This window comes from Candoia aspera, chromosome 13 (assembly GCF_035149785.1).
Source record: "Candoia aspera isolate rCanAsp1 chromosome 13, rCanAsp1.hap2, whole genome shotgun sequence".
Classification (NCBI taxonomy): Eukaryota; Metazoa; Chordata; class Lepidosauria; order Squamata; family Boidae; genus Candoia; species Candoia aspera.
This window is the reverse complement of record NC_086165.1, coordinates 15,689,902-15,713,699: the sequence shown is the minus strand read 5'-3', so window position 1 is coordinate 15,713,699 and position 23,798 is coordinate 15,689,902. Positions and strand designations below refer to the sequence as shown.

The 23,798-nt window shown below is 39.5% G+C and overlaps 1 protein-coding gene across 1 annotated transcript in view; it reads right to left on the bottom strand.

The window, feature by feature from the left end:
- Positions 1 to 23,798, bottom strand: part of ADAMTS17 (ADAM metallopeptidase with thrombospondin type 1 motif 17) — a 153,033-nt gene that overhangs the window by 32,084 nt on the left and 97,151 nt on the right. The window contains exons 11-15 of the mRNA XM_063314162.1: positions 22,132 to 22,233; positions 19,931 to 20,076; positions 14,416 to 14,582; positions 12,663 to 12,790; positions 8,202 to 8,322 (exon numbers count right to left, since the gene is read on the bottom strand). Coding sequence (XP_063170232.1) covers positions 8,202 to 8,322; positions 12,663 to 12,790; positions 14,416 to 14,582; positions 19,931 to 20,076; positions 22,132 to 22,233 — 664 coding nt within the window. The remainder of the gene's footprint in view (positions 1 to 8,201; positions 8,323 to 12,662; positions 12,791 to 14,415; positions 14,583 to 19,930; positions 20,077 to 22,131; positions 22,234 to 23,798) is intronic.

The window sequence follows — 23,798 nt, the reverse complement described above, 5'->3', positions numbered from 1 at the left end:
CTGTTCAAGGTAATTTACAAAAGTCTATCAAGCCAGGCAGCGTAGGATGAAAGTAAGTGGAAAGGAACTCGCTCAAGCATCAATTCAACATGAAGCTGGATTCATTTCCAAAGAGTCCTGCCCAGTCCAGAACAAAAAATAAGACATAACTTTGCCTAAACTTTGAGTAATTAGCTCCAGCCATCAAGGTTAAACGCAGCAGCACTTGCACAGACTTCAGACCTTATTAAAGTTACAGTGGCAGGAAATTGTCCTTTGAGTTTCCAATTATCCTGCTTTTCTGGTTAGATTCATGGCCATGTTTTGCTGCAAGGCTCTGACAAAGCAAAACTTTCAATTGTTATGTTCAGACTCAATAACCAATCTGTAAATACACAGAGAATGCTCTTTGCAAGAAAGCAAATCCTGATTATCTGTCATCTCTGCTCATGGCATAGACAGAAACAGAACTTTCCCTGACAAATTCCCCCACTCCCCCACCACACCCCAGCTCCATTCTGGGTCTTGGTTAAGCCTGGTTGCCCAAGATTTCTACAGCTACTGCAATATTCCAAGGCAGCAATCTTCCTTGCAATTGGGGTGAGATAGCAGAAGAGAAAAATCTGTCTTCAAGGGATTCTGTTACAGCCACTTTGTAAAAGTGAATCTATCAGCACAAGTCAATTTGTTTCCCTTCAAAATGAAGGTCTCCTTCACAAAACACGAAGACAGATGAGACATTCTTAATGCAAAGTGGCTGATCAGATAGAAGTGTGAAGTGATTAAGGGGTTGGAACCTTAATGTGAACAGTCAAGTTTGACAACCGGATTAAAAACAAAAACAACAAAAGCAGTGAAGTTTGACAACTAGCATTTGATCAACAGGTATGCAAAACTAGGAGGAAGCTGGGAAGGATGTGATATGAGTCTGCCTTCATCCCAGCTGATACCTGACAAAAATCAGTTGGCAGCAGCTGTCCAATTTAATCTTACCAGGTTAATAAAAATGCTGATTTTTTTCCAAAACTCAAAAGACTTGCAAGATACCAGAACACTGGCACACATTGTTTTCTCAGTTTTGCTATGTCAAAGTCTTGTATAACGGAGACAGTTTAGTTCCAAATACTGCCTGCCATATAAGCAGAAATGAAAGCAGCAGAGCAGGCAAGACATCAAAGAATGGCACACTGTAATCTTGGAAGTGTCTTGCAAGATCTCCTCCAAAAAATGTGATATTGAGCATTCTAGACAGCTTTCTGAGCACCCCATTTTAAAGAAGGAAAGTTTCTAACCCATGGGGACGTGAAAATAGACTTGAAAGCATGCGGTCAATACTTAATGGAATCACAAAAGCCAAATTACGTGACCAATCTCAAAAGCTAAGCAACAAGAGCTAAGGAAACCAGACTCAATAAACAGAAATGGAGATTTGCACAAAGTTCCAGAATTCTGGGTTTTGCTGAGCAGACGTTTTCTAAGTCCAGACCAGATTTCCCTTTTATGAACTTGACTCAATGTCTGCCACTTCAGTCACATCAATCTTCAGCATGAAACAACAGTTTGTAAAGCAGATAGACAAAAATAAAATGCCTATCCTAATGCTTCACAAGGCTGGCGGGGGAATTCTGAGAGTTGAAGTCCACACATCTTAAAGTTGCCAAGTTTGAAAAACACTGGTCTAGGCTCTGCAGTCCCAAATATTCCCATAGGCATGTCCCTTGGTCTCCAAGGTTTCTGTTTTAGATTGTTTGAAACGAACAGGGATACTGTATACCACAAAAGCAAATGCCCGTATCCAGCAGTATTTTAATTGGCAAAAATGCTTTGGGGCCCCACAAAGTCCCCATAAGTATCCTAAAAAAATAAAAATAAAAAAGGATTGACACAGCTTAGTACTTTGTCTGGAAATACACTGCCCTGACTACAAGGCAACGATAAATTGTCAGGTGATAGAAAGCATCCAGAAGGATTCGTGGGGTGGCACAAACCAACCTGACCAGGTTGCCTTCTGCTAAATGGGTATGTTGTGAGTGGAACACTTGCTACAGCAGCTAGTTTGAGAACTGGCCAACCACTCCTACTGCAGTCTTTTTCTAAAAGTGCCGCAGCACCCTTTCAAAATCCCAAATGTACACCCTCCTGGTTAATATAATGTTCTGCAAGAAGGCATGGTTGGCTGGCTGGCTGCACCTTGAAGGTAAAGGTAAAGGTTTCCCTCGACGTAAAGTCCAGTCGTGTCCGACTCTAGGGGGCGGTGCTCATCTCCGTTTCTAAGCCTTGGAGCCGGCGTTGTCATAGACACTTCCGGGTCATGTGGCCAGCATGACGACTCGGAACGCCGTCACCTTCCCACCGAAGCGGTACCTATTGATCTACTCACATTGGCATGTTTTCGAACTGCACCTTGAAGAGAGCACCAAATATTTATCTCAGGCCCTATTTCTATTTATTATTAGAAGTAGTAGTGTCAAATCAAAACCACGGTAGTCAGGGGTGTTATCTAAATTAGGTAGCAGCCAGTTCCCAAGCAGGACAAGCTGAGCAGCAGGAGGCAGTGTAGTGACTGGCCTTCTTCCACCTGGCTCAGCAGGGAGGGAGCAGCACTGTTCCCTGGCACTTTGGGGCTGGCATCATCAGCTACCTCTGGTGGAGCGCTCTGCTTGCCCTGGCAACCATTCCCACTGAATGCCAAGCACAGGGGCTTCTTTGAGTGGATGCAACTGAGCCATGAAAGGCAAAGGATCATTGTTCTTCAAAGCTTGGAAAAAATTAAGAACTGACTTGCAAGAACTAGACCAACCTAACTAGACATCCTCCCTGACTGTAGCTTTGGAGGAGGAGTCGCCACTGGACTCCTCCTCCAAGGCCTCTTTCTGAAATTACCTCCAAACGTGGCTTTTAATGATGAGAATCCTAGTAGCAAAAGTCTTTGAGAGATAATGATGGTAAATAAAATAAACTCTTCTCCAAAACTCCACTCATATCGTTTCAAATATTATCCCTATTTTCTCTCTCTCTCTTTACCCAAAAAACTGTGGCCAGGTTTGTCCTCCATCACACGGATTCGTCGTGCACCGGCAGGGATCACTGCTGCTTCAATATAACCTACAGCAAAGAAAAGGAATATGCTGTACGAACCGCAGTGCATCAAAAAGTAGATATGCAGGGACACTAACAAGCGGCTTAGGATACAGCCTTCACAATTGGGAAAAAGAAGTCCACAAATCCAACACCCAGTTTGAAATTTTGTGACGTGCTCTGCCACACAAATTCCAAAGAGGTGAACTATGACCTAGAGAGGAGAAGGAAATGAATGTGTCTACATTTCAAACTCAGTTCCTCTATAACCAAAGGTGTGATGCAGTAGACTCCAACTGGTGATTTTTGGATTTCTTCATATGATCAGAACTCTGTTAAGATTGTTTTCAGGGCCTGCTGTTACAGCTTGTTCTGAGAAAGCCTGTAAGAATGTTTCAACTTCCTTTGGCCTCAAATAATTTGCCACCCATTTTAATTTGTGGGAAACTCAGCTTCACACTTCACACATATTCAGTCACTGTGGCATGCAAGGCATAATTTATGGCTAACAACACAGTGTCAACCCAATCAATGGGTTGATTCAATAAACTATGGAAACAAATTATGCTTTAGCATCAGCTGCAGACCAAGGCAATATCTGGTTTCTACCAGAATAATTTCCTATCAAGAACAATATGATAATAGAGCATCTGTTTCAATAAGCATTCCTTGTTTCTGGTTTTGTCCTTCCCTTATTAACCTTTTTATGTTATGATCCCCACCTGACTATACATTCATTTTTCATTTTCTTCTCCTTTCATTAGGTTATGAAAGAAATAGCTTGACACCACAGAAAGGGAAACTGAAGACAGAAATTCAGAGTTAAGATTCTGGTGCCAGCACGGTGGATTCAGCATTTCTATGATTTCAATGCATGTGAAAATTGTTGTTTTGATCATCATTATTATTACTACCACAATTATGTAATCGATAATAATCCAAGCAAACAGCTGTCTAACATACAGCTTGGCATTAAGAATTTGGGTTCTCTCCTATTCAGCATATTCAAATTGTATTGAACCATCACATTCTAAGATGGCAAACTGTATCCGGCAAATTATTTCAGGGGGCCTTCAGGATTTTGAGGGGTTTGTGTCTCTGCTGCAGGAGGAATTGGCATTATGGATGTTCCTTAGTATTTGAGAAGTTTGCATTTTTGAGTGTTTGGTCTTCTCTGAGCTGAATTTTTTTTCCCTACAGATGTTTCATTAACAGGCCAGATAACATCATCATGCACTGATGATGCACTAATATGTCACCTAGCCTGGTAATGAAATCTCTGCCGGAATCAACAAGCTTAGAGAACACCAAGATCCCAACAATTCAACCCAAAGCTACATATATTCTTTACTGTTGGAAGTCTATATTGTTACATTATTGTGGGTTTTTTAAAGCTTTAACTTTATTACTGTTGGTCAGTCAGCTGCTTGGCACCAAACATGATTGGAGTGACATATAAACCTAGTAAAATAAATGCATATATAAATAAACAAACATCTTGGCCAATACACAGAGACCCCAAACCAAAGATGAATACCATATACATGAACCCATGAGGTGATTAATAAAAAGACATAATCAGGGGTGGGGGGGAGGAAGCATCCTGAAAGTATACGTGTCACCAGTGTTAGGACAGCAGTTATGAACATGCTTTAAATTTACAATTTCAAGATTTCACCCAAGAATTTAAAGAATTAATGTAAGCAATCTTTTGCTGGATCCTCCATGGCTTCCAAGTAGCTCCAGATTTATACCAAATACCCACTGGCTGGACACACTGAAGCAGTACCAACATTCAGGAGAAATGGAGAAATCAATCCCAGTGGAAAGATTCTTCAAGTCCTTTCCGTATGCAGAGTTAACAAATTATTTAGCAAATACAATACTACCACTAGACTCCTGGGGCTTTGAATTTGAATTTCTTTTTATCCTGTTCCTTTTTATCCTGTTTTATAACAGATTCATGAGTTAATGGAAATCAACTTCTCAGCGTTTGGAGAAATGTAGGTCTTGATACTGTCTCTTGCCAATTGCAAGCCACCATTCCTTTAGCAATCTGTAATTGTAGTAAGGATGCCACAAAGATCAGTACATTTCAGTTTACTATGACCAAGAAAACTCTACTACAATTGTAGCCTTCTCAACTTTCAGTAGAACCTGGTCCGTTCCTTTTGACGCCAATTCCAGAGAGACAGTTAAGACCATTGTGTCACAATAGGATAATAGGTTTCATTCTTTCATCCATTTAACTCAAAATAATTTCAGATCTAACAATGACGTTTCCAAAGTCTTCTGGGAACTCTTCATTATTTGTTAATTCGTAGCATTATATGCAAGTGCACTCTACCTCAGGAACAATTCTCTCTTCCTGGCACACAATCCTCTTTCTGTCTCGTCTGGGTTACATCAACACCTCAGGAATGCACAACTGCGTTTGAAGAGAATGCCGCATCAAAATTATATTGGAGGACTCAAATCAGTGGAGACACCTGAGCTGACAGGAAAGGGGAAGGGGACAGAAAGACTGCCTTTATCCCTGTGAAGATTAATGCAGGGAGAAGAGCTGGTAATGTGCCTTCCATGAGAAATCTGGAAAGAGCTAGTGAGGAACTCCTTCAGCAGTTCATATTACAAGGCAAAGTTATTTTCCCCAGACAATGAAAACAGATGCTTATACAAGTTTTAGTCTGGAGGATGGACTACCAGATAGCTAGTATGGATCCTTCTGGAAGGTGACCATAAGTGAAGTAGATAGTACTACGCTAGGGCTCTAAGCAACAGAGAGCCACACTTCCAGTAGAGTATACCCATCCACTCTGCACCCCACAGTGGCATTGTACACAAGAGGCTGGGGACATCTTCAGTTCCACCCCAAGTGACTGGAGGACACAGAAGCAGCCCAAGTCAAGGTTAAAGGCTTAGAGGGCATAAGCTTCAGGGGTCCTACAAGATCATCAGTGCCTGGGAATATCAAATGTAACCAAAGTCACTGTGCCAATCAAGAAGACTCAGATTGGTTAAAATTATAAGGTACTGATAATGGGCAAAGATAATCAGTAGATTATGTACTACTGATAATGGACGAAGAGGTATATAGGCACTTGATCTGCTCACCTACTGGAAACTCAATTTCGGGTTTCATTAAGTACTTCCTGTGGGACTGTCCTTATCAACCCAGTCATAAGATCTAGAAACTTGCATTTTGTTTTATACAGAGTCTAAATTCAGTTTCTTTATCATGTGGGACATCCAACATAATGGATGTACAAGCTGTTGGAAGGCCTTGCTTGTCTTCTCCAGACATGCTCTGCTTTTTATTCTTTCTGCTAGAGATCACCTATTAGTGCCATTTCTAGCAGAAATCAAGAATGGAATTTTTTCTGCTCAAAATAGGACCAAGAGATTAAAAATAAAAAAGCAGCCAGAAATTAAATGGAGCTCAGTATGTATCAACTGCAGCAAGATTTCATTTTATGGAATCACCTGCAGGTAAAAAGTGCCATTTATCATTTGTGTTTCTTCCAACCATGCAGATCCCTCATTTGAAACATAGATGTAGTCAGTATAATTAATGGTAAGGCTTCATAACATGGGAATTTTTCTCGCCTTTCCCTCTTTTGGGAGGATGAAGACAAGGAACATGTTTCTGTTCTGTGGTAGTTCCAGAATTTCCATCACTCCCTTTTTGCTTCTAGCTATGGAGTCACTGGAGGAAAAGCATGATTTCTTGAAGCTTTGGATAGATTTCAAAGCCAGCAGCTAATGGTCTCAGTGATGGGTTTGGAATTCTTAATGCGCTTATAATTAGGTGGTTCCCATCATATCTGCTAGGATTCCAGTGAATTAATATTTTCAAAAGCATGGCCTATACCCAAACATGCTAAAACTTGTATGAAGTGCACTAAATGGTCGTTATTAGAAGCACTGATGGAAAGCTGGCTTTTCTTTCTCCAGAGAAAATAAGGTCATTTCCTAGAAGTGGAAGACAGAGAATCAGAAGATGAATTTCCACACTGTGATTTTTTTTTTCTGAGAGCTCAGTGAAAAGATTCATATAAAGAAAGGATGTGGGCAAAAGAGTTCTGAAATACATCCACAGTGTTTGCTTTTTCTTTGAATAGGATCCCAGTTTTGCATTTCAAGTCAACCTACGAAGACAGAGGAAGACCCAACACCAAATGTAACTACCTAACGGCACCACACAAAGCAACCAAGGCCATCTTACACGAGAAACACTTGGGGACTGCCTTTGTCTTTGCCATCACACAGGTGGAAACCTTCTTACATTGACTATTGGAGACTAAGAAAAAAAGGAATTGGCACAGGTTTAGTTACATCAGTAGGAAATATTTGCACAAGTCAGCAATCATCAGAAATAAGGTCAGGATCTTCCTTCAGGAGAGCCCATTAAGCAGCATGACACAATTTCCTCGCAACAGCTCTTGGATATCTATTACAAAGCTCTTCTGGGACCAGCTACTTGGACACAGAGCAGCAACTCCGAATCTAAATAAAGTAATCCATATAGTACTATAATAGGGCGCTGTTGCGCTTTGACAAGTAACACATTTAGAAATATATTTAAAAAACCCACCACTTCTCAGCTTTTTGGCCTAAGTGCATGTATAAACAACCCATTTTTCAATTTCAGTTATAATTCTCAGGGCTGCTTATTTTCCATTGTACAGCAAAACAATACGTGCATCAAGCTATAATACAGAACCAAAACTATTTTAAAAACTGAGAAAGGGTCAGCAGTGAATTAACATTAGCAGCAGATAAAAACCAAAAGGACCAGCCACTGTTATTATAACTAAGGCAGCAGAGGGAACAGGCAAGAGAGGAGGGGGACAAAAGATAAAAGAGGAAGTTCCCCATGCCAGTAAGTAAAATTGATGGCCACTGACCAGCCATATTTAGAATTGCAAAATACAGAAAAATGGGTTTCCTATGCTAGCAGTGCAATTAAAATGTTCCCACCGTGCTGATGGAATTCTGTTCCTCAAATCAAATGAATCATTCCTAGACCATCTGTGCGCCTATCAAAAATTGCTAAAAGTACTGGCCCATGGTTACGCCAACTGCTGTAAGTGTTGAAGTTAAACTAGAATATTCCAGTCTTCATGTATGCAAAATCTACTCACCCATCCCTTTCGTGTGGTTGAAGTCACCTTTCACCACTTTGCAGGTTTTGCCATCTCCGTTGCAGATACCACAATGATCTTCTTTGGCAGCAGACCCAATGATTCCATCACAGCCAATTTTCTAATGGTAGTCAAGAGTTCTTTGTTACTTTCATAATAAAAAGAGATTTTAGAGATTTAATCTCCTTTAGAGATTTCTAAAGGAGGATAAGCCCGGGATACTCATTTGAAGGACTTTTACAAAGGAAACATTGGGAATCAGAAGTATCACTAAACAGGGTAAACTTAAATTATGATGCTGATCAGCTGATGTTCAACCAGCCAATGTAACCACCAATGCACCAAACTGAATGTAGCCTAACCTATGCATGCAGTGCTCTGTTAGATATTTGACAAACACCTTTTCCCTTCTGGTTCTGATATTTGGTAAAAAGGAATATACTTGACTTCTGGTAGGTTATATGTAGCTGGTGTTACAAGCCATGAGCACCTGATTCTAAGAGGTACCACATATTTTTTTGGATTTGACCTGATCAAAATCTTTTCAGGAGAATCTTTTACAGGAAAAAAACAATACTTGGACAGTTTAAAATATTTTTATTTTCTTTATGCCGTCTTTCAAAGAAATACTGTAATGCTTCCTATATGCTCAGCCTGCCATAGCAGATTGAATATAAATGCAAATATTGCCATTGTTAGGTGTCATTCTGAAATTGGTATCACAAGAGCAAATTCTTCAAACTGTCAACACTTGTTCACACTATAGTAATCATATAGACCAGTGTTTCTTACACATTTTGCTCTCAGGACCCCTTCCCACTTTTAAAAATTATAGAGGACCCCAAAAGAGCTTTTGTTTGTATGGGTTATATATATATCTCAATATTTACCATATTAAAAATTAAAATTCATGCATTCATAAAATATTTATTTACTGAATCATGTAAAAATAACAGTGTTAAACCCATTAAATATTAACATAAAATATTTTTCATGAAATCATAGTTTTTAACAAATAAAAAATAATGAGAAGAGTAACATTGTTTTAAATTTTTGCAAGTATCTTCAACCTATGGCAAATAATTTTGATTTCGCAGACCCCTGAGAGGGTTTTGGGGGACCCCCAGTGATCTTAGGACCACACTTTAAGAAACCCCAATATAGACTGATTCACCCCATCTACCAGATTTACCTCTGCTTTTAAAAAAACCTACAATAGCTTCATTTTTGCAGCAAAAAACCCCAAAGAAACAAACAAAACCACTGCCCCTTCATTGTCTGATTGCACCAAAATTAATTTCTCACTAGCATTCCAGTTCAATGCTATGGTGTCTTCAGACCACTTTGCCTCTTCTCTGAACTTAAAACTTGCTTTGAGCAAAAAGTCTGTAATAAATCTAATCTTATCAGTTTTGCCCATTACATGGAGAGTTTCTTTACCAATTCTAAATAAAAAACAGACCATCAGTTGTTGCAGAGAGGCCTAGAAAAGCACTTGGTACAGAAATAAAGACATCCATTAATTATTTCATTGAGATCAAAATGGCTATGACATGAGCAACAAGGCATGGATTCCACTAATAAACTTAAAGCTTTCTACCACATAGCATATATTTGGAGAAGCCCATCTCTTATTAAAAGTATTTAGTGTGCATGTGTGAATGAATGAAAATTGAGCATAAAAGGAGAAACATGCTCAACAAATAAATGCAGATGTTCCAGGGTTTTTTTTTAATTAACAGAAAAAATAAAAGAATGGAATACTTCACTGATGTCAGGATGGTGACATGGCCTGGATTTGGATTGGTCTACTCATCTCTAAGCCCAACTTGAGCAATAACTCTCCTTACCATTTTTAAAGAAGTGCTAAATGACCACCATTCTTGAAAAAATTCACTTGTCTTGGAAAAAATCTTTCTGCTCCCCCTGAAAACTGTTCAGAGATCCCATTTTAATGGGAATTGAGAAATTTTCACTCAAGCTTCTGTAATTATAAAAGAAGTTCAGTAGCCATTTGGATTAAAGCCACTGAATAAACTAATTTTCCAAACCAAAAGAGTCACTTGGTAAGATGGGCGGCCATACAAATTGATTGATTGATTGATTGAATGAATGAATAAATAGATTGACACCTGTACTTCAACAAATACCAAGCAGGAATGCAAACTAGGGAAGGCTTATCATGCCCTCTTTGGAAGATCCAAGGTCCTCTGACTTCTTTTTTCTTTGAAGCACCAACAAAAGGAGCAGGGGGGTATATTCCAAAAGTCCAATTACAGATGTTTTCTGTAAATATGCACACACAACTGGAAGACGGACATGCCATGACTCATATATTTTCATTACAGAAATACTGCTTGATGAAAAAAGGGAATCTCCAAGACATATCCTTCTGATTGCATTGTTCTTGCTTCCTGGTGATGCTGACGGAGAAACAAGTCATGCCTCATAAATTATAAGAGCCAAATGACCAACACTGGGCAGAATCTAAAAAGCTATTTAGAGATGTCCAATAGCTTGCCCATCCCTCAGGAAATTTCCTCTCCTGCTGAGGAGGCATTCTGCAAATTGTTTTTGAAGCTGTCCCCAGTTTCTAAAAATAGGTTGCTATGTGGGATGGGGTGGGATGGGCTGGGATGGGCTAATACTTTTCAAGAAAAAATATGTCAACATCCTCAATGGGCACACAGAATTGCTTGGATAGTTATTTGTATCTTGCATGGAAATGGGAAAATTGCCAGGTGCTTATCTAATGTCAAAGACTTTTTTTGAGAGAGAGTTGAAAGTGGTTTGAGAATGGGGTTTTCCTTCCCAGGGTATGAACTCCTATTTCTTGCATCCCTTCTGCTCTAACCAGCCTCAGCAGCCCTCTCATTAACGATGAGAATAAGAGCGCACACAACACGCCAGAAACTCACTTTCAATTTTTCTTCAATTTTCTGGGGGAAACAATCGTACCAATCTCATTGATGAAATATAAAGAAAAATAACTTACAGACCATTGGTCCACTTAATACTGTGAACAATATTGCTTTCTTTTGGAAGCGTGCCCATCTACCTAGAAAAAATATAGGCAAGGAGAGCTACTTGAGAGCATCTAAATAGGCTTCTGGTGGTAGTAGGAAACAACCTCACCACTCTGCTTTCACCATGTCTGCAACATTGTGAACGGGCAACTTCTCTGGATGGCAGATATTTTGCCAGAGTTCTCACCACAGACTCTAAAAATTCCAAACATGCCCACCAGCACCATGGCAGAGCATACGACTGGCATGTAGAAAGTCCTGGGTTAAGTCTCTGATATTTGCCATTAAAAAAACAAAAACAAAAACAATGTAATTGGTGATATGAACTCTGCCTGAGTTTTTTCCAAGGAAAATAACCTAATCTGGGTTTGATAGGTCAACCAGCCATCTGCTGAGCTAACGGAAGGGACTTCCTATGTTTGACATTCTATACACACTAGTAACTACAAGAGATTTCGGTGAGGTCAGTTTGGGCTTCCTGCAATGGGCATGCCAATGGAATGTGCAAGTTGATAAAGGTACCTGCCCTCACCAGGAACATCATTTTGTTTACTAGTTCTCAACCCCAAAATGACTGAATTAGCAGAGCAAAACTGCCAGTCCAACAAATCTGATTCTCTCATTAACACAGACTTCAAGCTGTTTCTCCTCTAAGGAGTTAAACCATTTGAGTTTGTTTAAGGGACCTTCAAGCAAAAGCAAATCACAGGAATTCAAAGAGACCATTCTTGTGCTATCACAAAATTCCTCTTGAATTGCAATGTGTACCAAACCTCAGTTTCTCAAAGGGTTTACTGTATGTCAAATGTTTTCCATCATGTTTAATACAAAGCCCAAGCTTTTGGGAAACCCTGGTTCTTAATGCCTGATTCTTAACGTCTTCCAGTTTATAATAAAACAATTAAAAGATAACACCATCTATTTAACACATAGCAAAAATGTCAAACCACCCCAAATCCTACATGATGTTATGAGTACGGATGGTGAGCAGGAGGGGGCCCCTATCCAGGGGGGAAAACGCATGCGTAGTTTAGAGGCTTTGAACTGTCCTTCAAAGAAACTCACAGCAGACCTGCCTTGAGTTTTGGGGTTTATCTGTCTGGGTTTCCCACGCTCCTTCAGTTTAGTAGGATTTTCTGTCTACTATAGCAGTTAATAAACACTAGAGACTAATTTCTTGTCTCAGCATGGTTTTTTGCTTAAGTCAGGACACATGAGGACATATCAACTGAACTTGTGAATATCTGTATCAGTTTTCACAGCCTAGAGATAAGGGAAATAGTTAGTTAGTTACTTTATTCCACAGCCACAACCTCGCATTTTTTCCCATAAATTTTGTGCTATTTGTTTCTAATTGCCATAGCTTTGATGAAACTCAATATCACAATATATTTAGATATTAGTTAGATGAAATAACAAAAAAAAATTACTCCACCTGGCACTTGCCATGAACGCAGAGGTCAGTCTCATAAGGTCCACATGGTGTGCCATCAATGACCCTATCAGACACCAATACAGGAGACTCTTTCCCAAACGGGGAGCAATATAGCTCACAAGGTTTTTCTGAAATAACAACAACAGTAACAATAACAACAACAACACAGTAACACTCTTATGGGATTTTAGATTTGATCAACTCCAGGAACATAACACACTAGACAGAACTACATTTGGTTTATTGATGTAGCTATTCCAAGAGACAGTAACATTGAAGTCAAGGAATTGGAAAAGATTACAAATACTGAGATTTACAAATACAGACTACAAAAACTTGGAAGAAGTCAGCAGTGGTACTAATTGTTTGGGAGACATTAGGTGGAATACCACAAGAATTGAGAATCTGAATTGCCTATATTTGGAACAACCTGAGACAGCCCAGCTATAAACAACAGCGCTCTTGAGCACCTCATGCGTCTCCTTCAGTTCCCAAGCTCTTGCATGGGGCTTGAATCATGAAGAAGAAAACCAATTAACATTAATTGGGATACACAATTATTGGAATTGGAATAATAGTAAGAGCTGTATTGGCTTTGGTTAACCCAAGGCCTATAAAACAGCTATCAGAATAATAAATCTCAGATAGCAGATTTTATTTCAAATGATAAATGGATGTTGTGTGCATGAGATATTTATTAAATACAAATGATGACTGTAACCCACCTTCGGTAGTATGGAACCCAGAATCATCACACTTGTGTTTACCTCTGCACTGGACCATCTTCATAAGTTGGTTTTTAATTCACAGAATAACTATAGTGTAACTCAGTGATTTTAACAGAAGTCATATTGAAGGAAACAGAGGCTCTTATATTGGTATAGAGTTTCTTAAACTTATCAAGAACACATAAATCGAATTATATATATTTGTATATATTTCTCTTTTTTAATGAAGAACAATCTACAACTTCTTTAAAAGGCTTACTGAAGAAAATATGTTTTAATATTCTTTCTCCATTTACTTTAATAGATTGATAATCAATCTTAATGGAATGTATCAGCTGGTATATGATAATAAATTTCATCAGCATTTCTGGGGCTTCACTTGTTAAAGTCTTGGTGCGTTTCTATCCCATTTCAATATTTAGACTTCACAGTAAGTGGCGGGACAGAAAATAAATAAATGAAGATAAATAAACGATATGGCTTGTGATACTGAATGGACTCACACCTGTAATAAACCTTCTTTGTGGTCTAGAATTATCTTGCTAGACAGATGTTCAGAGTGCATTGGCCTTCCACGAAACATAGCTTAAGAAACACTTCCCTTATGACACCTCTGAGATATTCAGAAGCTGAAGAGTAGCACAGAAATGGGAGCAATATTCCCCTTATGAACTTTTTGCTGAAAAAGAAAAAAAATGAACGGACAATTTATGGATCTGATGATTAGAAAGGGTAGATTATGGAAAGAAGGAAGCTTTGATGTAACCTTTGATGTGAGAGAGAGAGGGCAAAATAGAAATGTGCTTATAACTGCTGTTAAGAAGCCTGGAAGCCACTTTATTATTCTTTCTCCTTTTCCCTTTCCTTCCTTTCTACTTCTTTTTCTATATTTCTTTTTCACTTTTCTATTACTTCTCTCCATATCTCTTATGGAAAGTTTTCTGTGGGAAACCCTCTGTAATAAAAATTATATACAAAAAAAGGGAAAAGAAATGGCAGCAGTATGTACAGCTGCTGAAACATACCGTCCATGATGACAGCAGTCCAGTGTCTTTTTTTCTTGTTGGAAGAGCGGTCATGAGATTGACACTGTTGATCTCGGAATGTGGACACTCCTCGGGGGCAGGGCGGGTTTTCACACACAGCGTGCTCCACGCTTGCTCCCTGGCAGTTCTTACCTCCAGGGCCAGGCCTGTTAATGGAGAAAAATATGAACAGCCTGCATTGGTTTCTGTTACTTTATCCATGGTACGTTGATAGGATGGTTTGTGGGTAAGACTGCTTTCAAGATAAAACACAGATTAAAAGAAAAAAGTTTCTTTTGAGATGAATTTAACTTCTGGTGATTTCATACACCTTGCTGAAAACATCCATATGAACTAATTGTCATGTCCACTGATTCAATGTAGTTTATACATCGTAACGTTTCACATGCCATGGTGCTGACGCGCGTTTCTGTTTGGGAGGGAGCTGCTGTGAGACCTTGTACCAAGCTCTGTATCTGTATTCATTACAATGGAATGTGTTTGGGTTATGTTCTCTGTTCAAGGCCTTTTCCCGCAGACCATCAGAAACCGTTAGGAGCACCTGGGATTGTGAACTTAAGTAGATTCTATGGGGGGAAATGTGATCCTGCTTACTATTCTCTGTGATCCTGCTTACTATTCTTTAATAAATCAGATATCTTTGAATTCCTACTCATGAGTCTGATAGTGTTTTAGAACAGGCAATCATTACACTAATGAGAACAGCAGCCAGGGCAGAAAAATGCACCAAAGCAAATAAATCAGAACTTAAAACAACAGTGGGCCTAACTCATTCAGGTATGGTCATCCTTCCATAGATTGGAATCGGGGGAGAACTGGTTCACATGCTAATGCAAACTTATTTATTTGGCATTTTCAAGGCAATAGACAAACTGAAATTCAGTGATCTTTCCAAATTTGCATTGAATTTTGAAATATTGCTTAATAATTTAAAAAAAACACATTAGGGAAGATCTGTACAAATAAAAGAGATTCATGAAAAGTGTATTGTGATGGCAAATAACCAAAGTTGCAAGCAAAAGTGTGTCATGCACAAACTCTGTAAGATATATTGTGCAAACTTTTTTTAAAAAAAAACAAAAACCAAATCTCAATTTAGTCCAAGAAGGGGCCAAATGGATTTTATGAATGGAAAAATGAGAAACTAAGAGAAACTGAAATTGGCAATACTATCTGTCCTTGTTGTAGCTTTATGGCCATTGATTGTCTGTCCTCAAGTCACATTCATACCCACAAGCTTCATTTTTTTCTCATTCTGTTGTTGTACACCCTTAACTTTTAAAACAGTCTTAAGTGACATCAGTAGAGATTCTTCTGAAGCCTGAATGTAGGACAGCAGAATACTTTTTCCAGAGAAGGCTCACAATGACACTTCCCAAACTCTGCCAATTATTTATGGCAGCAGTACAGAAGTGGTTTGCCATACTTTCCTTCAGGCTGTTTTTTTCAACATCCCAGTCCAACTACACCCCTGGGATTTACTAGTGGCCTCCCATCTAAGTACTAATAAAATCTGACCTTGCTTAGCTTTTTCAAGATCAGCCAAGGTCATCTGCTAAAATGCAGAGAAGATTTACCTGTCCTAGGAATGCAATGCTTTGCCTGCCTGGTAGGATGGGGATATTTTGTGACTGACAAATACATTGTGGCAAAGTGCCCACAATATGCTCTCCAAAGTCACATGTTAGCTGTTCAAGATAGTCCAGACAGAAAACCAAAACCATGAGTACTAACACTACCATTATTGTAATGTTACAGTAACAGAACTTTGCAAGTTTGAAAGCACATCTCTCCCGCTTCTCCTTTACTTTCCACAGAACTAGGGAAAGTCCCTCCTGAGATGCTTTCCTGGTCCCCATTCCTTCTGTGGGCTGAGATATCTTTTGTCTGACCATTGTCTAGGTTGAAGCTCTTCTTCCTGCTTCCCAAGGTTATTCTCACAGCCCCTTACATCAGAATGGGTCTGTTGACTAAGAAAGATTGAGGACTGCTGTCTTGGAATAATTCATACTGACAGTCAGATCCCGCAAACATTTCTTGGAAGATCTCACAAAGCAAATCTGCTGTGGCCCCCACTCTGTGGAATCTTCTCCCCCTGAGGTGACGTTGGCCTCATCACTGTGGAGCTTCTAGAGGTGCCTCAAGACCTGGTTATTCCAGCAGGCCTGGGGACCCCAGGGGACGGGTGATCTAGTGAGGTGGCTCCCTTATTTTTAACATCCCTTTGTCTATTATTCTTTGCTTTAGTTTGGTTTTTTAATACCTTTTAATGTATTTATTGATTGTTTTTAGCTCTTTTGTATGCTGCCCAGAGTGGTTTGTTTGTGAGATGGGCAGCTATATACATTTTTAAAATAAAAATAAAATAAAGTCTCTTGAGCTGAGCTCAACTCCTGGAATACACCCAAGTAGTCTTCTTGGTAACAACAGGGAAGTGGTTTGCCATTCTTCTTCCAGGCTGTCCTTGTTTCTTTTATTTCTCAATCTAGTTACAGCCATTGGATATTTATTTATTTATTTATTATCCCACCTTTATTATTTTTATAAATAACTCAAGGGGGTGAACGTAATACTTCTTTCTCCTCTTCTTTTTCCCACAACAATAACAACCCTGTGAGGGGGATTGGGTTGAGAGAGAGAGGGACTGGCCCAAGGTCACCCAGCTGGCTTTCACACCTAAGAGGGGACTAGAACTCACAGTCTCCTGGTTTCTAGCCCGTTGCCTTAACCACTAGACCAAACTGGCTATCCTCCAGTCTCCCATCCAAACACTAACAAGGTCCAACCTTCTTTAGTTTCCTGAGATCACTTAACTGCTGCCAACCTAGTAAACATGGGCCAAGTACAGCTCTCCTTTTGGACATCACAGCATTGAACTGACAACAGTGGGAAGCTGGGTCTACATTTGTTGCTTGTTTTATTGACAGCAGCTTTAGCTACTAGTTTGAGATGTCCCTAATATAAAGGGACACAATTGTTTTGCCATCCCCCCAAATATTTCAACAATTGTACTGCTTGCGACATTAAACACTACTGAGAATATATCACAAGAAATATATAGCTCAGGAGATCCTAAATACCTCCAATGGTTCTGAACATCACCGGCTGCAAATCTTATATTAAAAGAAAAGTAGGGAAGAAACCTCTAGCTCAGGGTTTCTCAACCTCAGCAATTCTAAGATGTGTGGACTTCAACTCCCAGAATCCAGTATGCTGGCTGGAGGAATTCTGGGAGTTGAAGTCCACACATCTTAAAATTGCTGAGGTTGAGAAACACTGCTCTAGGTCTTCCATCCCAGTAAGATGTGTCATAACATAGAAAACTGCTTTACATCATGTCAGATATTTGTCCCTCTACATCAGTAGCAACTCCTGAGGTTTTCAGGCAGAAAGTGATTGTCTCCAGTACCTGCTACTTAATTCTTTGCATTGATGATATTGATCTGGGATCCTCTGTGTGCAAGACAGAAGCTTTAGATAAAACCACTAAGAGTCGGCAGTCAAAATACATTTTCCTTTAAAAAAGGGAAGGAAGACTTGGAATTCCAGATATAATAACTATAAAAGTGTTTCTCAACCTTGGTAACTTTAAGATGTGTGGACTTCAACTCCCAGAATTCCCTAGTCAGCATGCTGGCTGGGGAGTTCTGGGAATTGAAGTCCACACTTCTTAAAGTTGCCAAGGTTGAGAAACACTGAACTATAGGCTTACTTCTGTTTATGAATGGTGTATGAATGCTCAAACAGTTCAGGCCAAAGAAGCATATATGAAACGTTATCCTTGGTTTCAGGACAGGAAAACTGAGCAAGAAATCTGTGTCTACACCTGCACTCAAAGAATCCTGGGGAATCTTGGCTTTGCGGGCATGTACCATGCAAGGGTGTCATTTTGAGTAATAAACCCCTTCCTGAAGCAATGAAACATCTGCCTTCCTTGGAAGGCTCAATATCATGGTTTGGGAAGATTTTCCTGACTGTTTGCATATGGTTCTCTCAGCACACACAAACTTGCTTGGTTCCTTTGATAAGCAGAAGTGGCTCAGTTAAGCAGGAGCCAAGTGTGAAGCTACGGTTCCTAGTTTCGTGCATTCAAAAACGGCAGCCTTCGTAAGCTGGGGGTCACAAGGAATCAGGAGCTCCAATTATAATGATAAGCTGTTCAATTTTCTGCTTAGTGTAGCTGCTCACCTCAGGACTCCCTTTACCAAAAGGTACAGTAGCTTGTGCCCAGTAAACCATAAAACCTCAGAATTTCTAAATCAAGTCCAAATCTTGCTACCATAAATTCAGTCCACACTGAATATACAGAGATAACTTTTTGCCTGTTTCAATAACTTTTTTTTCCCCTTTCAAGTCTTAAGTAATTCATGGAGCTGTGCAAATTAGTGGGGGAAAAAACATCCCAAGCACCTTTTCACAATTCTGAGATATACCCATAAGCTCAAGTGGAAAGGAATAAATAACAATATCTCCTGAAAAAAAATTAATTCTCTAGCTAATTTGTTGGAACAATAAATAGACCAACTGCAGATCAAGGGATTCAAGCAAGAATATAAAGCAAATATAGTGCAAGTGAAACAGGATCATGTGCTGTGTCAAAGCCAAGAATATTCAGGAGGAAAAGAATGTGAAAAATCAGCGCTAAATCTCATCAGCAAAAGAAAAAGGCATGGGAGACATTTTGTGTTATGGTGATCAATTCACTCATACTTCTTGTTCATTCAAGCATTTCCTACAGTCATCAGACACACAGTTCTGTGGACAAATATATCATGCACCATCATGGCCACTATGGACACAAACAGCAACTTGTATAATGCTTTCTGTGAGCTTTCAGAACATCATGTTTGGAATAGACTTTTCATTCAGAACATGAAGGACCTGAGCAAGAAAGTCAGCTAGATTCCAAGGAAGGCAGTGTCAGAAGTCCTTTGTTAATGAATATGAAGGGGAGAGAGAGAGAGAGAGAGAGAGAGAGAGAGGGAGGGAGGGAGGGAGGGAGGGAGAGTTAACTGAGTGGCAAAACTGCTTTCAAATAATAGCTGTGATGGTGGCAGGGGTGGTCTTGCTTATTCACAAAATAGTTGCTCTTCTGAAACATGCTGGAATGAAAACTGACAAGACTGCTGCTCTCCATCTAAATCAAGACTCTCCAAATGCTTACTACTGCCTGAGGTTCAATTCCAAGTAAAGCGCTGGCCTTCAGCCTTTACCATGTTTTGTTTTAATTTCCTAAGAATACTTCTGGCCCAAAGCCATCACTGTAAATAAAAGCAATGGTGGATATTTTGCTTTGAAGCATAATTGTCTGCCATTAAAATCATCATCATCATCATCACCATCATCATCATCATGTGGGGCAGGCACCACATCACTTACTCCTGACTTAGATAGCAGAGAATCAGGTGGATTGGGCTGACCTGTAGAAGACATCTTTCTATGGTCCCTTAAGTGCCTTTAGGATTTAGGTTCTCATTGGAATGAGTCAACTTACGGAGGATTGTCACATTTGCGTTGCCTGAATCTGGCACCAGTCTCACAAGTCCGGCTGCACATGCTCCACTGACTCCATATGCTCCAATCACCATCAATGTGTTCAGGGATGGGGGTTTTACTGACACACTCCCCCATTCGGCACCACTGGAACAAAAAGAGATTGAAATACAGGCGAGACCACAGTTTTGAGGTGGTGGCCACCTTATAGTCACTTCTATTACAGTAATTTCACAAGAAAAGACAAAACAATCCATCACAAATATTTAACATTTCATAGCCCAGCTGAGTCCACTTGAGATGCATGAAACCAATGGGACAGTATTCCCCATCCTGTGGTCTTCTATATGCATTGTGAACTACAGTTCCCAGACTGGCTGGAGGTTGCTGCCTCCATCCAGTCTGGGAACTGGAGAACATCTGGAGAACACCAAGATGGGAAAAGGGTACATTAGAAGTACATTAAGCACATTAAGCAAAATTAATAGCACTTGCTAGTTCAGAATGAAGACAAAGTAATTTCCCAATTGTGACAAAAGTGAGATTAAATTTGAGGCTCTTGAGCTTGGAGAATCTTGCAAAGAAGGGTAAAATCTGGAATGAGTTAGGAACAGATTTCAATCTTTCCAGGTGTTGCTCTCATCACTGCTCTTCTGTAGGAGGTTTTCTTAGAAACTATTATGCAGAAGATAAAGGAGGAGCACATTTTGATTATCTAGCAACTCAGGGCTCTCAGTACATCTTCGTCTGCTCTACGATTCTGTAGTTAAATGGCTTTTATGTGGTTTAGCCAAAACAAACAAACAAAAGAGATACAGCAGAAGATGGAAAGTACATTAAAGATTATCAATAATCCAGGCTATGTCTACAATGGGGAAATACCAAAATAATGATTTATCACTTGGTAGTTAACAAAGCAAAAGCAGCTGCTCTGTTATATCCTTTCCCCCCCTTTCTTTGTTTTACTCTCCACAAGTAAACACCCCAGTTTTGCTGACTGGATTGGAAATGTAGAATTAATACCCACCCGAGCCAGTTTGGTGTAGCGGTTAAGGCACCAGGCTAGAAACCGGGAGACTGTGAGTTCTAGTCCCACCTTGGGCATGAAGCCAGCTGGGTGACTTTGGGCCAGTCAATCTCTCTCAGCCCTACAAAGCAAGCGATGGCAAACCACTTCCAAATCTTACCAAGAAAACTGCAGGGACTTGTCCAGGCAGTCACCAGGAATCAAGATTGACTCAAAGGCACCTAAATAAATAAATGAAACCCATCCATCCCTTTCAGCATTCTTGTACATTTAGAGCAGTGCATTTTCCATGGTAGGAGCCTATTTGCTTGTACTGTAGTGGCTTAAGGGTGAAGCAAATTCTGGATTATTTTAGAAAGCCTACCTGTTCTTCTATTCCCAGTACTTGAGAAAAAAACCCTAAATAGTTGTAAATTACTTTTTCAATGACTATGGGTGTTTTTACATTATGGTGACCGTATTTTCTTGGAAAATATGAAGGACAAATCTGAAAGAGGTTCATAAGGATAAAAAAATTTAATTGTTTATGCTTATAACTTTGCTTTACAAAGGAAAATTCAAGAGCAAAACCAAGAAAAAACTTTACAATAACACATATTCTAATTTTAAAAATATCTAAAATCAAACAGTATGTGTAAATTTATTTTAAAAAGACAATTCAATTTCCACATTTTTCACACGAATGTGAAAGACGGTGCATGAAGTCATACCATCTGTATGGTAAAAGTTCAGTGACCAAAATAAAGGACAAAAGTGAATTTTTGAAAAATAAATAAATCTAAAGGACAGTTTTCTGAAACAAACAAACAAATAAATAAGTCTAAAGGGCAGCTTTCTGAAATAAAGGACTGTCCTTTATAATGAAGAATGTATGGTCACTGTAGTCTACATCTATCCTGGATTAAAAAACAAAAATTGAAAAACAGAAAGAGGCTCTGTTTTGAAAGTCCAGGCACATTCATTTGCTTTTGTTGCACAGAGATAGCTCTTCTTATTGCAGATGCCAAATATGGGTTGTCATAAATGCTGCATGAGTGGAGTTCTACTGAATTCTGAGGCATTACAAACAAGCATCGCTCACACGTACTACACAGAAACCATCATTTTTACTATCTGGCCAGGAAGCGCAAAAACAATCTTTAGGATGTAGAGTTGACTGTTCTCCATGGGTTTACCTTGTCAGCCCCACATTCAGTCCCATCCAGAGGAGGGTCCAGTTTTGTTTTACAAGAGGCATCTCCTTCCACAAGGCACCAGAGACCAGCGCACATCAAATGCTGCCAACAGAAAGGGGGGAAAGGCATATTTACTGTTTCTGGAGATGCCACTATCATAAGGAAAATGGCACAAAGCTTTGGTAAACCTCTCCAAATTGAGCATCTTTTTTTTTACAATTATGTTTTCAGAAAATGAATCAGCATGGAATAATTAACTATGCATCGAACAACTAAACCCATCCCCAAATCCAAAAATCAAAGTTATCCTCTATGGCAGGTGAAAGAGGAAGGGGAGAGAAATAGTTTCAATTGTATTTCTTTTAACTGTGGTCCTCCATGTGACTACAATAAACTGGAAGCTTATGGTCACGTGCTTGGTTGATAAATCAAGAGAGAAACAGGCACCTTTCTTCTGTCTTAAGCACTGCATTTCTCTACACATTTGCTCTCCTACTTTCCCCTCAAGTTTCAGTTTTATATTTAATGTGTTTGGAAACTTTCTGTGTTGCTCTTCGTCTGGAGTGATTACAAGCCAGTTTGTACTTGGAGAGAATCCTGCATTTTGCCCCCTCTTTTATATCAGATCTTTTCCTTGACTTCCCTCCTTGACCCTGCTGTTTGCACTTTTTTTCTCTGGTGGCTATTATTTCTCTGGTGGCATAGTTCTTCATGACCTCAATACTGCACGGGGCTGTGAAGAGCTGGCATGAACAAAGGACCAATCAGGAACCAACACCAACAAAATGATCAATCAGGATTGGGTACAAGCAAAGAACCAATTAGAGACCTGCCCTCACCAACCTGTACCAATCAGAAACCAGTTTGGCTAAAGACCAATCAGAAGTCAGGACACCTGGTTATAAAGACAGGAGCCCAGTCAGTCCCTGCCTTTGAAGATGCTAGCCACAGTTGCCAACTAAATGTCAGGAAATCTGTGGTCTAGACCATGGTCACTAAACCCTAAAGCCCAACACTGCCCTACAGATGCTGGCCATTAAAGCCTATACTAGTATACTGCACAGAGAGTTAAAAAAATAAAGAGATGAAAACCTAGCATGCTGATCCAGAAAAAAAAATATTGAATTCAAAGTTTTTAGGATTGGAATAGACAAAACTCAAGACACAATGTTTTTCAAACTGTACTTCAGGAAGCCTGGTGTAAGGTTCTATCACAAGGATCAGCAACAGCAGATAAGCTGTCATTAAAATCACACTTGCGTTGCACAGACAGAAGGAAGGAGTGGCAGAAGACAGATCAAGAACTTTGAGGAAACTGCTGGAACTTATGCAATAAATCAGCAAGAGATTTTGACCCTCAGATTATTAACTGCAGCAATAATTTTCCTCCCCAAAATTTAATCTTCAGTAAAATGAATATTGATTTGTAGTTGTGCATACATTTCATCCCAATGTAAGACCCAACTCAAGAAAAAATCTCCAAAGCAAGTATTTTCTATGTATTTCTGCATAGCCCTTGATGCTCCAAATGTTTAAAGGTAAAGGTAAAGGTTTCCCTTGAAATTAAGTCCAGTCGTGTCCGACTCTAGGGGGCAGTCCTCATCTCCGTTTCAAAGCCAAAGAGCCGGCGTTTGTCCGTAGACACTTCCCTGGTCACGTGGCCGGCA